General features: G+C 38.8%; 1 protein-coding gene across 4 annotated transcripts in view; it reads right to left on the bottom strand.

Annotated features, from left to right (window-relative positions):
- Positions 1–14066, bottom strand: part of TEX10 (testis expressed 10) — a 50956-nt gene that overhangs the window by 17505 nt on the left and 19385 nt on the right. For all 4 annotated transcript variants that reach the window (XM_021389215.1, XM_021389216.1, XM_021389218.1 and 1 more), the window contains 3 exons: positions 10516–10651; positions 7848–8023; positions 7027–7204 (listed from right to left, as the gene is read on the bottom strand). In XM_021389215.1, the coding sequence (XP_021244890.1) occupies positions 7027–7204; positions 7848–8023; positions 10516–10651 (490 nt within the window). The remainder of the gene's footprint in view (positions 1–7026; positions 7205–7847; positions 8024–10515; positions 10652–14066) is intronic.

Here is a 14066-nt window from a genome sequence, read left to right as displayed (position 1 = left end):
GCATGAAGCAGGTCTGAGTTTTTCTACAGAACCACAGACGTGCAGCACAATGCCTTTTATCACTTGCAGATCTTCCACTGATCAATCAGGTGTTGCAGTCACAAGTCTTCCACAGAAAGAGGGAAGAAATCGCCTCCTCCTTCTTTTGACTTCCTATTTTAATGACATAGGCCATCTACAATCTCTCAACACAGTGAGCCTGATACCAGCACAGAGAGTTCAACTACCAAGACAAAACTGCTTAGCTGCCTCTCACTGGGAGCAGGAGACTTCCACCAAAATTACACAGCAGCTTCTCCGGAGCTGAGGACTCCCATTTCTTCAGCACACCGCTCAGTGGCCACTGTCCGAGCCATCCAGGACAATATCACCTAGGTCTCTCATCTAGTGAGTCTCCTCATAGAAGCACTACAAACCCCTCATGTTTACATACACACCTAGCTGCAAAACTAGTGGCAGCACCAATGACCTTCAATGTGCTGCTTATATGTAAAAATACCTGTAAAACATAAGGTAAAGAAACAACTACAGAATTTAATGGCATTGAAGAGTTTGGCAAGTACATTACAACACATCCCAAACGTTCCCACGTTCTCATTCTAAAGAATTTATTCATTCATAAACAATGAAACACGCCGGAAGGAACAAAACCACGTGTAAGTGCCATACTAGGACGGGTGCAAAAAACAAATCAGTTTTGTGTTACGTTGTCAGTGAGGATCAGGACACCATGTCTGCAAATCACATTTTGAAAGAGCAGGAAGCCGAGACACGTAGATATTGAAATTATAGAAAACTCAGCATCTCTGAATACTTTTCCAGCTCTGTCTCCATCTCCCTTTCATTCACGCCAACTTAGCTGCAGGTAGCACGGGTCTTGAACGTGAACTATGAGAGCAAGTGAAGAGTTTTTCCTCTTCCTTCAACAGGCTGCCGTATGTAGGCAATCGTTTACTAGTGGTGTGAGGTTATCTCTTTTTAAGGATCAAGTGCTTCCATTTGGAGATGTGGCAAAACACAACAAACATCTGCAAGGAATTAAGAGGGATTTGCAGAAAAATATGAATCCTATTTAAAAAAAAAAATAACAATTTGAGCTATGCTTTGTTAAAAGTAAGCCTGTCTGCTATTCATTTGCTCTAAGGTTGCGAAAGCTGTCTGAAGGAAAAAATTGCTTACACGTTATAAATGACAGCACAAATCAGAAGAAACATTCACTAATGAGCAAAAGGCATTTGCCACCTGGTGCAACTGTAAATGCGGTAACATAATTCTTCTCCTCTTGGTTAGGGCTACTGAACTGCAAACAAGAACGTGGGGACAAATTTAGAGGACTACATCCTTAAAGAAAAGCTTAGCATTCTCCGTTTCAAGTCTTAGGTTTCACATAACAGTGAGCAAGACTTGAATGAGGGAATGTGCTATAGCACACCCCAGATCTGATTCTCAGGGTGAATACGGACTTCACCATTCTTATATTTTTCTTAGCAACCCACTCATAACGGCTACACCTTCCTATACCTTTATGCTTTTCGGCTTATACTCCAAGGTATATCCAGCTGACCTTCCTTTGTACCACTTGCAATGACTTGAAAGCAGGGATGGAGGGAGGGTGTTGTTTTATTTTAAATGAGAAAAAAGCTCTCATTCGCAGCGATGAGTTACAATATTCTCTCCAAGATTTTTCCTGCTTGTAAATACTTCTTGGGAATGTTTTTCTTTACTATAACAATGCATTCCGTAAGCCTTTAATAAAGCAGAGTGCAGGCTTCTAGTGATCTACGCTTTACATTCTCACTGTGCCTCCTCAAGCCACGTTATCAAAGGCTGTAGACCACATAACTAGGACAAGTAAATGAAGGCAGTATTATTAAAAACTATGGCCTAAAACAACTTCGGAAAATAGGATAATACATTTGGAAACAGAACTTTACAGCTGTTTGTTATAACAGAAGGTAGAAGTCCACTCATGTTCTTCCCAAGCACCAGGGCAGCAGGAACCAACATGCTCACCTGCCTGATGAGATGCCAACTGCCACTCTTTTCAGAATACTTTAAAGCACTATCTCTTAAGGAAATGGTCCATTTACAGGGATGACAAGCAGAACGCAAGTTATCCAGAATGCAAGTTATGAAGTCTAGGAATTCCCACATAATTTATGTCTTGCTTGGAGAGAGTGCTCAGCCTTCATGTATGGCCTTCATCCTTCTTTTCTACAGCAAGAGAAGAAGCCAGGAGAGAGCCCAACAAGAAATGGCTCCGTGAAGCCACTAGAAATCTCACTTATGCACACTTCAAATAAGAAATGCCATAAATTAATCCCCTCCACACACCTTTTTGTTTTAAATCTAGGTAGTACAGTGTTATCTGTCCAATTCCCTGCTGCAGTGATTTCCTGACACTCCATTCCAATAGATAAAGTTTTAAAAGCCTGTAACTATTATGCATAAATGAAGCACATAAATAAATTGCATTCATGTAATTATGCCGAAAAGATTTTCCTTACTTGTACCACAAAACACATTAAGAGGAGACAGAACTTTTCCCATAGCATCAGCAATCTAATATCTTAGTTAAGATATTTGATTACGAGGTCATAGTCTGCATTTCTTAATCCAAATTTCATAGAATAGAATACATCACACTAAGTACTCAGACTATATATCAACTATGCGGGCTACCCTGAAAATAAGTATTATTTTATTATAAGTATTCTGTGCCCAACACATTTTAACTGTTCTTTAATTAGCAGAGATCCATTATTTGATTATCTAGAAGCTACTCCAATAAATCATGAATGAAAAATAATTTTTGATGATAATTGTCTTATGAACACAGCATGTTGCATCATGACGAAAGGTTTGTCTTAATACATCAAAGCAGTGCCACCTAAATAATGACAACTCCATCTCGCAGGTTCGGGGCAAACACTTCATAAAATATTTCCCATATCCTTCCATTTGCCTCCATAAATTTTAGCCTTTCAGAGGCTTAAATCAGAGAGTGACTCACAGAACTCATCTCCTTCCAAGAAGCTGTTACCTCTAATTTCTCTCACTCTGAAGTCACAGACGGTTCTCATGCTCCTCCAGACCTTTCCTCTTCTGTAGGGAGAGGGGTTTTCATCCCCTAACTCTCCATCTCTCAAGTCCCTACCTGACTGGATTAAAAGTTAATTACATCTCAGGTCCTGCACAGTAGGCACTGGAGAAGAAGAGAGGGGAAAGTAAGCCAAGCCACCACATTCAGTCTCTCATTTTCACATGAAATTCATCAACTGTATCTAACCTAGAGAACTGACGGCAGTAAGGCTTGTTCTCTGGCAACAGACATCCATTAGCATTGCCTGGCCATCTTCGCACTTTTAAATTGCCACCAATCTAAACAGGGTGGCTCTATTTAGGCCAGTATAAATTTCCAAATGGACCTTGGCCTGCACTCTCTGGGACAGCTTTAGTGAATAGAAGCCAAAAGCGTGTCAGGAACTGTTCTAGTAATTGAGCAGCATAGATGATCGCTCTTATAAGCCTTCCCATTATATATGGCAATAGAGTCAACATCATCTCCATTCTCAGCACGTGCAGTCCACCATGGCTCCCTCGGTGGCCTCCTGCAGACCACCTGGCTATTGATTTCATCATCACAAAAATAAGAAGTGGGGAACAGGATGTCTTAAACATCCATTTCCAATCAACAAAAACTTTCAACTTATACAATAACTTGAATTTCATCTTCACTGCCTGCTATCATGACAGGGCTGTGGTTTAAGCCATCTAGATACATTTACTATCTACTTTTATAGTTTGTACTCACATCCGCACACGCACACAAAATATGTAAGTTTCTTGTTCCTGGGATAATTTTAACAATCTTATTATCATCCATATGTACATTCATCAGATCCACTTTCACGTAGCTTCTCCCCAGCAAGCATACACGGCCATGTGTGTGCATCCTCAGACGCACATAAGAACGTACGTGGTCCAAGAGACAAAAATAATGTGGAAATAAAGGCTTTCAAAGACACTGAAAACAATTACCACATACCGCAGTGAGCCTCTGATGCTACTGAATGCAATCTATTAAAAGCATGACAGATAAGCAGGTGGCTTAGCAAAAAGAAATTCATAAAAGCTACCCCCTCACCAGAGAACCAAAATGCAATGGAAGAAAAACAGTGCCATCTAGTGACAATACCACTTTTACTGATAAATGAGGTCTCCGAATGAACTGATTTGTAACAGCTGCTTTAAGGAAAGCTTGAAGCAAAAGCTATAGAAAACGTTTAATGAATCACATTGTGGCACAGCACTACTGTTCCCTTCAATAACTTTATGTTTAACTCAAAGAATCACGACGACACAATTCTGGTAAATGACTGCTAAAAGTTCCCTAGTCCCTCTTTATTTCATCTTACCCTCCGCCATCCACGGTATACTTTCATCCACTCAATTTTAAATGTCTCCTGTGAGGTATATTCTATACCCTCTTCCTATACAGTCTACTCTAGTACACGTCTCTAGCACTCTAAGCAAATATTTTTCTTACATTTCGTATCTATATTTTTAATCCTGATAAAAACGCTTTCTCCCACTCCTTTTCAAAAGACTTTTACACAACACAGCAAGTTCCTCCTCCTTTCCCAGTCTTATTTGCCTAACAATACCAATTTGTTAGTCATTCCCCATTATCACAGCTAACAGACTTTCAGTTCTTTGTCTGCTCTCCTTCAGATTCAGTCCAGTTTGTCCACATCACTACCTAAAAGCAAGCCACTAAAGTGAACACAATAATCCAGCTAGGTGTTACTGATAAGAGCTAGAAAATTATTTTATGTACCCTGCGCGCAATACAGATAATGAAGTTTGTAAAAGCCCAGATACAGTTCAGATCTAGAAAATGGACTACTGTTTCCTCAACTGTACAAATCTCTTCCCAAGAAGAAGATACATGAGATTGTTCTGTTCTCCAGAAGTTAGTATCAATTGTTATTTATCTCTGTGCTTTTCCATGCATGGTGGCTAATTTCAGCCACCAAAGAATGGTCCCAAAGAATTCTTTTTCTGGACATCCACTTCACAGCAGCCAATTTCTGACATCATTTTGGTTCTCCAATTCTTAAAGGCCTTCTGTGATGAAATTCTTACAATAAAAATCTATGATCGTGACCAGAAAATAAAACACCTTTCAAAAAAAAAGTTTTTGAGCCATGGCTGAAAAAACATCAAGCCTTTTTTCAAGCCCTTTAAGACTTCTACTACAAAAGCTGGCAGTGTAGGTGAGAGTATTTTCAGTGTTGTTGCATTCATTTTCTCTATAAAAGCCTTATTTAAATCTTTACAAGGACTTGTATTATTTTCAGGTGCATTTCTAAGGACAACTGATCAAGTTTGTGTTTAACACTGCCTCCTCTTAACACAGTGGGAAATGCCTTACCAAAGAGAAACAATGCTCGGCTAAGATTAGTATCTCTTTTCCAAGTTTCATTTCTCATAGTTATTTCAGATCAACTTCTTAGGCAGATAACCCACAACCTTTGAATCCAACTTCATTTAAAACACATTCCAAATGCCATAAATTAAGATAAAAAGACACTCTTTGCACCTCTAAGAAATGAAAGTTGCTCCTCCTCCTCTGCTGCCAAGATGTAACCTACTTTTGGTAAGCACACCACCCTCCAGCAGACTCTCACATCTTCTGCCAAAATGATCAAATGCCCGCAGCCCACCTGCACCTTCAGACAATCTTCAGAAGACACCTATACTGTTACTGTAAAAATCTCCCAAACTGAAAATCAGATAAGATCTAATTAAAAAAAAATTAAGCACCTCATTGTTTATTTCTGTCTTCAGTTCTCATAATGCTTTCCTTTGATTTGCTCTGTTTGCCACTGAATTTCCCATACATAATAAGGAATTTTTTTTTTTTTTATAGTGGAGATCCACCTTCCCAAACCCAAAAAGAGATTTTCATTTTTATAGCAGCAATGTGTTACATAGGGAATATTATAAATTTTATCACCATTTATTTCATCAATTTCATCATGTGTTACTCAGCTTATTCTCAATTTACACAGCTAATATGAACAAGTTTGTATTTGGCAATTGTATTGTGTTATAGCTTAATAAAAACATTTAAGTTCCAAAAAGCACTAAGAAAAAACAACGTTGCTAAGTATAATTCAGCTCCTGTTTGTTCACGCAAGCTCCAACAATACAGTACAGCATCAGGAAATCCTAGCCTCCACTCACTTCTATGGAGCAGCAATCTCTCTCTGACTTCATCATTAAGCCAGGAGCAAAACAAGTCTGTGAATGACTTGTAACAAGGCACTTGCGCGGTAGGAACCTCGACTTGAATATTTAAGCGTGATAATTATAGGAAAAGCAAGTTTTAACACTTTAAAAACAAAGCAGAACAGAAGAATACACACTGGTTGGTTATTTTGCACTACAAACACAGTCAAGTCAAAGTATTTATGAGGTCAAGTCATTGAATCATAGAATGGTTTGGGTTGGAAGGGACCTTTAATATCTTCTAGTTCCAATCCTCTGCTATAGGCAGGGACACCTCCCTCTAGACCAGGTTGCTCACAGCCCCATCAACAGCCTGGCCTTGAATGCTTCCAGGGAGGGGGCACCCACAGCCTCGCTGGGCAACCAGTTCCAGTGTCTCACCATCCTCACAGTGAAGAATTTCTTCCTAGTATCTAGTCTAATGCTACCCTCTTCCACTTTAAAGCGATTTCCCTTCGTCCTGTTGCTACCCTCTGGGTAGAGGGTGCTCAGCACCACGTAAGAAATATGACTTTGTTGTCAAGCACTGCAGAACATCAGTCAGTGTAAGGACTGGGAAAGTCTAGGAGTGTAATCTGACAGAAGCATTAAGTTACGTCATGGTGCCAGTTCTTACATTCTTTATCAATCTTTTGTGTTTTAAACAAGTGCAAACCAATAACAAAGTTCACGTTTAACAGAAACGTTGGTGTTTTTACCGCTAACTAAAGAGCAAGTTGAGCACGTTACCTCATGCGCAGTATCCCAATAAGGGTGGCAGCGAGCTCGGAGGACATTCTTCCCATGATACAGCAGCGACTCAAGCAGGCCAGCAGGCTGGCAGGCAGGCACGGGAGAAAGTACACCAGCTGCACCAGCCGCCGCTGGGCCTCGGCTGGGAGAAGAACCAGAGTGCCATCTAGTGGGTCTGAAACAACACAGAGAACGAATTACAAGCTAGGCATAAAATACACTTTAGATTCTTCAAAAGACACTAATACACTTAAATGTAATAAAATTTGGAACATTCTGTCTTTTGATATTTAAATGTGTGGCAACCCGTTGTCTCCTATCTCCAATTTCACGTCTTCAAGAACAAGCAGCACAAGCTTACCCTCAAAGTGAAAACAAACTGGACCACTTCATGTGCCCTGGTCAAGACAATTAACTAAATGCATCACAATAAAATTGCCAGACCACACAACAATGCGACTCTGGAGAAATAGTGTGGGTTTTCTGCACAATAGTTTACAGGTGCACTACATTAATAGAAGAAAAAAATATTTGGGCAATTCCAGCAAGTGTGTTTAAAATGTCAAATTTCACACTTCTTTAAATACACAAATCAGATTAAAGTCCTGCTAACTTCGACCGATCAGTTTGTCTCTTTGGCAAGTGACATGCACGGTGCCACGGCTCCATTCAGTCTTCACTGTGTGATACAGAACAGCTCTCCTCACACACAAACGCACATTTGACATTCACCTAGGGAACGCCTTCATTTTCCATATACTGCAACTTTCCTCCCAAGTGACTGAAAAAATTCAGTATGCTATAGTGCAAAGTCTTACCGTATATTTGAACAGCAGTGGCTTGTAAACTTTGCAATAGTTCCTTGTTTGAACGAGAAGCAGCAGAATGAATGATATCGATCAGCTGATTGGAAAGCTCAGGGTTTCTCAAGCCAAGCAGAGCGAGTTGCTGAGGCAAGCCAGCCAGCCAGCGAGATAAAACTTTACTTCGACTTCTGAAGAAAGGAAGGAAAAAAAAACCAAAAAAACAACCTTTTACCCTTCCCAGTCTTGACTAAGTTGCTTTAATGTTAGGTATAATCCAATTACAACCAACTGCAATAAGATGATTTGCTTATATTAATAGATTAATATTTCATCTGAAGAGCTGAGCACACTGGCATGCTACTAGGGTTATAATAAAGGTATTTATTTGATCCATAGTTTTTGCAGTGCATACTTTTAACTCTTTTTGAAAGTATTTCTCTGAACTGTAGGCCAGCAAAGCAACATTGCCATTTCTACTGAGTTTTATCGTTTTATATTTAATGAACGATGAGTCAGGCTGAAATTCAATGCGATTACTACATCCTGAATACTCCTGAACTCCCCAGTCAAGCTCTTACTCTCTTTACCAGACTTTCAAATTCAATTATTATGTTTACTGACATCTCGCATTTCAATTCAGATACGTCTTAAAACAGAATGACAAACTAGAACTTGTTGCTTTAAGTGGGAGTTGACAACACTATTTTATGTTCCTGTTCAACTACTGCAGTAAATCCAAGTATTCATGTCAGCCATAATGAAGTTCTTCATTTTCTCCTCCCTGCTGAAGATCCAAAACATCTTTCCCATCTGGTTTCATTTCTTAATCGAATGACGATTAAAAATAAACAATATTAAAAAATGAGACTAAAAAAGTAAATGTTTTCAAAAACAAATCCAAAAGTTATTACCTTCCCACCCAAAAAACATTAACCTGAGTGACCTGAGAATACTGCTTTGCCTTTTTAAATTTTATTTCTACTTATATTATACAAAAAAAGAGTAAATACTGAGTAAACACCAAGTAAATCTCAGATTAATTAAGGTTTTTAGATAGGTCTTTTACTCACGCTGTCCAAATTTGAAAGTAATTGTTTTTAAGTGCAATTTAATAATTAATGGAATAATTAAACTAAGGACACCTGTATCCTATTTACTGTCTTACCACTCCATTCTTATGGCATGCAGGCAAATTGCCTCAACTGTGACTCTCCTAAAGGTGCTGTTATCCAAAGACATTCACTCTCTTAACAGATTTGTTACCTCCAGATACTCAAAATCACACCGAAAACTTTGACCAAACCATGTATGTAATTACCCTCCCTACCCACAAGCCATCCAGAGCCAATAGTCATTTATTTTCCCCATGAACATTAACACAAAGCTGAACATTGCAAACGTAGAAAACACAGTAAAAAGGAATTATAAGGGACAACTGGAAGAGTAATTTAGTTCAATTTGCAGGATTAGCAGTTGGAAAAAGGAAATTTGAGATAAAAAACTGGATGAAGAAATGTTTACAGAGAAACTTTCTGTTACTGAAAATGTCGCCATTCCGTGTAGAGGACTGAGAAGGAGGACAGCAGGAAAACTACTGCTGCTTGAGAAAACTAGAGGTAGAAAGGCAAAGCCTCCTAGGTAGCAGATGGTTGTATGAACTGTGGATTAGATGTTTTGAGACTTCCAGGTAAGTACGGATAAAAGTGGTTATGTAAGCTCTGGGAAATAGTGAGAGTGAAAAAAAAATTTAATATCTTTTTCACTCTAGATAAAAAAGAAGAGAAAAATTGGATGTTCCCTAGCTTTTTTTCCCCTATCTTTCAAATTCCGTCCATTATTTCCTCCTGTTAAAATAGTAGTGCGAGATTTCTGTCTCCAGATCTAATTATCTATATTCAGGCCTGCCCGTTTTACAAGATTTAACAGAGTAGAAGAGCTGCAGAAAAGAATTCTCAAAGACTGACTTCACTAATGAACAGCAGCATTTCTGGGAGCCCTGAGCTTTGATTTTTACCGAGCAACAGAAGCAGATATCATGGATCTGAAGGATTTTACATAGCTGGAACCAGATGAGTTGCCAAGTCTCAACTTTTCCAGAATAATTTAGACAAATCTTACACTGAAAAACTCCAACAGCAACACAGAGAATTATTTCCTTTTGCCCAAAGCAATTCTGGTATCTAATAGATTCAAGAAACTGGGAATCAAAAGGACAAGAACAGTTTCTTAACCCTAGTCTCTTTAAAGCTATTCATCCAAAGCGATCAAAGAAAAGTATTTTTATTAAAGAGAATAACACAATAGGCTAGACATGCACTAACAGAACCACTTCAGTCACAAGTCCTGACCTCAAGCTGGAGTAATGGACAGGGGTCCATTGCTACAGCTGTACAGCATTGACAACCTAGGGAAGACTACCACACAATTAGTAACAATGAGCTTGCAGCAATTTACTGCAAGTTAAGCATCAAATCTAGTATTTACATTAAGGAAAAAAAGATACATAGGCTTATATACATCAAATTCAACTCACAGAGAACCTGAACTTTAAAATGCCGGTGACACTGCCAAATCAGACCCACAGGAACGTTTCACAACATACACACAGAAAACTAACATTCTACCTTTTGACATAAATATGCTGTGTTGAAATGCAAAAGAACACCAAAGTGTTTTTCACCTGATTCTTTGAGTCTTCGAATCTTCTTTTTGGTAAACTCTGCTAAAAAATTTCAAAAGCAACGTACGGACAGGAAAGAGGAGATTCCTTTGCTGGTATAGTGTATATACTGCTTTAATCAAGGGTTCCGTAGCCACTAGAAATAAAAATAATAATAATAATAATCTGAGACAGCGCTTTTTAATCTTCTGATTACATGCATATATACTCATTATATATCCTGTGTGTGCATGTGAAAATATCTACAGTCATCTTCAAAGGACCAAAATGTTTCACTAGTGCTGAACAGACTTCTAAATCACCTTGTGTATCTTATGAAAGAAGCACATGAATATAGAGACAACATACAAGTGAAAACTTCAGCGCCTCCTGAAGACAACTTAGTGCACCAGACTGCAAGGTAGCTCAGAACTGACGAAGTCCTGATTTCCACAGCCTTCTTCCCTACAGCAACAACATTCTCCTTTACTCTTCATCTATGCATCTGAAACCTCACTGTCAGTGTCTTCAGTTATCTCCCTACTAGCCATCTTTCTCCCTACACACACCAGTCTTACCACCTCTCTCCATCCTTGAAGCAGCCGGCACTCCAAGTCACGTTTGCTGATTAACCAGAAAACGCATACCTCCAGAGGCACTGGCAAGTCATTACAAAGAGAACTGCCAAACTTGCACTGCAACCTTTTCTTCTCTGAAGCTTCAGCCAGCTATGCTTTATCACCAGACCGAAAACAATGTCTGAGTTCTAACCTTATGTTAAAGTTGGCTAAAACTGGCCAGCAAGTGCAGAAGTATACTAAGAACATTTTCTTTAGAAGCCAGACTAAAGTATTGGAAGTAAAAATTAAGTGTGAAAAGATCATACAAACCTTTGTTTTCCATTCAAATGAACAGAGTGGTTTAAGTTATATATTCAAAATCAGCTAAAGGAACACATTTCACATTGAACAGAGCTACCCACGGAAACCACATTTTAACAAGAATGCTCCATATTAAAAATGACTACAGATCCAATTCAGGGAATTTTGTGGGGACCAACCCAGCAAAAAACAGGGAATGTATTTAAGTTACTGTACAGTTTCTAAGTAAAAGACACACTATAAAAAAAATGCCTGAAATGGCATGGTCATACTCAATCACAATGCAGGCAGCCATTCAGAAGTTGAAATCTAACAAATCTGTCAACCAAAAAATAAATCAAATATTAGAAAGAATTTTAATTAAGATAAATTATTACGTCTTTTGATTTCACCAGGAGCATTAACTTACTCCTTTCACGTTCCAAGATTCATCTTGGACAGCATTTCTTAAACAGTACACTAGCTTATTCTTAACTGACTAGTAGTTCATAAATTAGCTAGAAATCATACAAAGGTATAAATGTTAACTGAACAACTGTAGTAAGAAATAAATATTCTAAGCACATAGAACATTCAGCCACATTCCAATAACTCTCGACGGCACGTTCGGTAAAGCAAGTTCTACAGTTTGAATTGGTTCACATAAATGGGACAAGTTTAAAAACAAAATTCTAATAGCTCATTTTTTCTTTTGAGTTGTCTTCTAGAGAAGGCATACTCTTTCAGACCATTCATCTCAAGATAAATTTTAAACAATTCAGAGTTCTGTCTTCAGTATGTACCAAGTTTCAGACTATCATCCTACACAATACTGTTCAGAATTTCTAAAACACCATAGAAAAACTAAAATAATAAAAAAAAAAAATAAAAGCAGCTTTTATTCTTCCATGGACTAGTTGAGGTTGAAAGGGACTTCTGAAAGCCATCTAGTCCAAGCGTTCTGCTCAGGCAGGATCACCTAAAGTTGGCTGCCCCGGACCATACTGGATAGAGATTTCAGAGGTGGGAACTCCACAGCCTCTTTGGGCAACCTTTGCCAGTGGTCAGTCACGCAGTAGAAACATCTTTCTTGATATTCAGAGAGATCTCCCTGTGCTTCCAGTTTGTGCTATTTACCTCTTGTTCTGTCACTGAGCACTACTGAAAAGAGCCTGGCTCCATCTTCTTTGCAGGTATTTATAGACATTCATAGGTTTACCACAGCCCTCCCTTCTCCACGCTCTCTCAGCCCTTCCTCATACAAAAGATGCTCCAATCCTTTGTCCATTGAAGGAGCATGAAGTGGTCAATCTCCAGTAACTCCATGTCTCTCAAATTGGGAAACCCAACAGACACAGTACTCCATGTGGCTTTACCACATGATGAGAGGCTGAGAGGAGAAGATGGACCACTTCTCTCAGCCTGCTGGCAACACTCCTCCTCATTGAGTCCAGGATACTGTTTGGCCTTCCCTGCCACAAGGGCAAACCGCTGGTCAACCTCATGTCTATTGAACTCCCTTTTCTGCCAAGCTGTTTTCCATCTGGGTAGCCCCAGCACATACTGATGGATGAGGCTGTTCCTCCTCAGGTGCACTTCCTCTTGTTGAAATGTATGAGGTTCTTGTTAGCCCATTTATCCAGCCTGTGGAAGCTGTATTTCCTCTACATCGAGTAAATGAGGTTTAATCTTATATCTCATCAGGCTTTTTGTACTGCACAAGGATTATCCAGAAAGGACAAGGGAAACCGTCCACACAAACAGATACAGACTTCTGAAGTAAACAATTTCCTACTTACAGCAAAATTCCCGAGACTTTAAAGAATCAGCAGACAAGATCCATACACACCAATCTTTTGGAAGTTCACTTTAAATTTGTGGAGGATATTGTTGTGGCTTTTTTTTTTTTCATTTATTTTCTGCAATTTCTAGGAAAATTCTTTTACCAAAACTGCTACTTCAGTTAGACAAACATCTTTCCTACACTGTCTTGCAAAAGTCTTGCAGACAAAGCAAAAAATGTTTTAATACAAGAAAAAGCATGAGGTACCTGACTTAACAGCTTAATAAAAGCTGGAAACATTTTTCTTAAGCAACAACTCTTTTGCTTTAGCATGATGAGAAGGGCACATCTCTGACTGTGGACTACCACTTGTTTTCAACAGAAGGCCAAATTTTGGAACCTAGATAGGAATGATTAGTTATTATCTTTGTTGCCTGGGAGACAGTACTAGACAGATTCCTAACCAAAACGGAGTTGGAAGGAGAAACTACTAACTGCCAAAATATATTTCAGGGACATTTGACATTATCTTGTCTTACAACACTAACAATGAAAACCATTGCTAAGGGCAAAGCACTTTCCATAAACTCCAGTTGGATGTGAAATTCAGTTGTACCAGATAGATACCCAATAGATCACGGCCACCTTTACATTTACTGAAAAATCTTTTCTTTAAGAAGTCTTGCATCAACTACTGAACAGACACATCATGCAAGGTCTTACCTGGATCACAATCAAGCATTACTTTGGCAAGACAAAGGAGAGAACACAAAACACTCCAATGGTCCTCTAAGTCATTATCGGAATGTGTTCTCCCTTAGAAAAAGACGAAAACCAAACACTACAACAGCTTTCATCAGAACCATCCTGGCATTTCATAGAATGGTTTGAGTTGGAAGGGACCTTAAAGACCATCTAGCTCCATTTCC

The sequence above is a fragment of the Numida meleagris genome, chromosome 2 (genome assembly GCF_002078875.1).
Source record: "Numida meleagris isolate 19003 breed g44 Domestic line chromosome 2, NumMel1.0, whole genome shotgun sequence".
Taxonomy (NCBI): domain Eukaryota; kingdom Metazoa; phylum Chordata; class Aves; order Galliformes; family Numididae; genus Numida; species Numida meleagris.
Note: the sequence above shows the minus strand (reverse complement) of the source record. Positions and strands in the feature narration are given on the sequence as shown.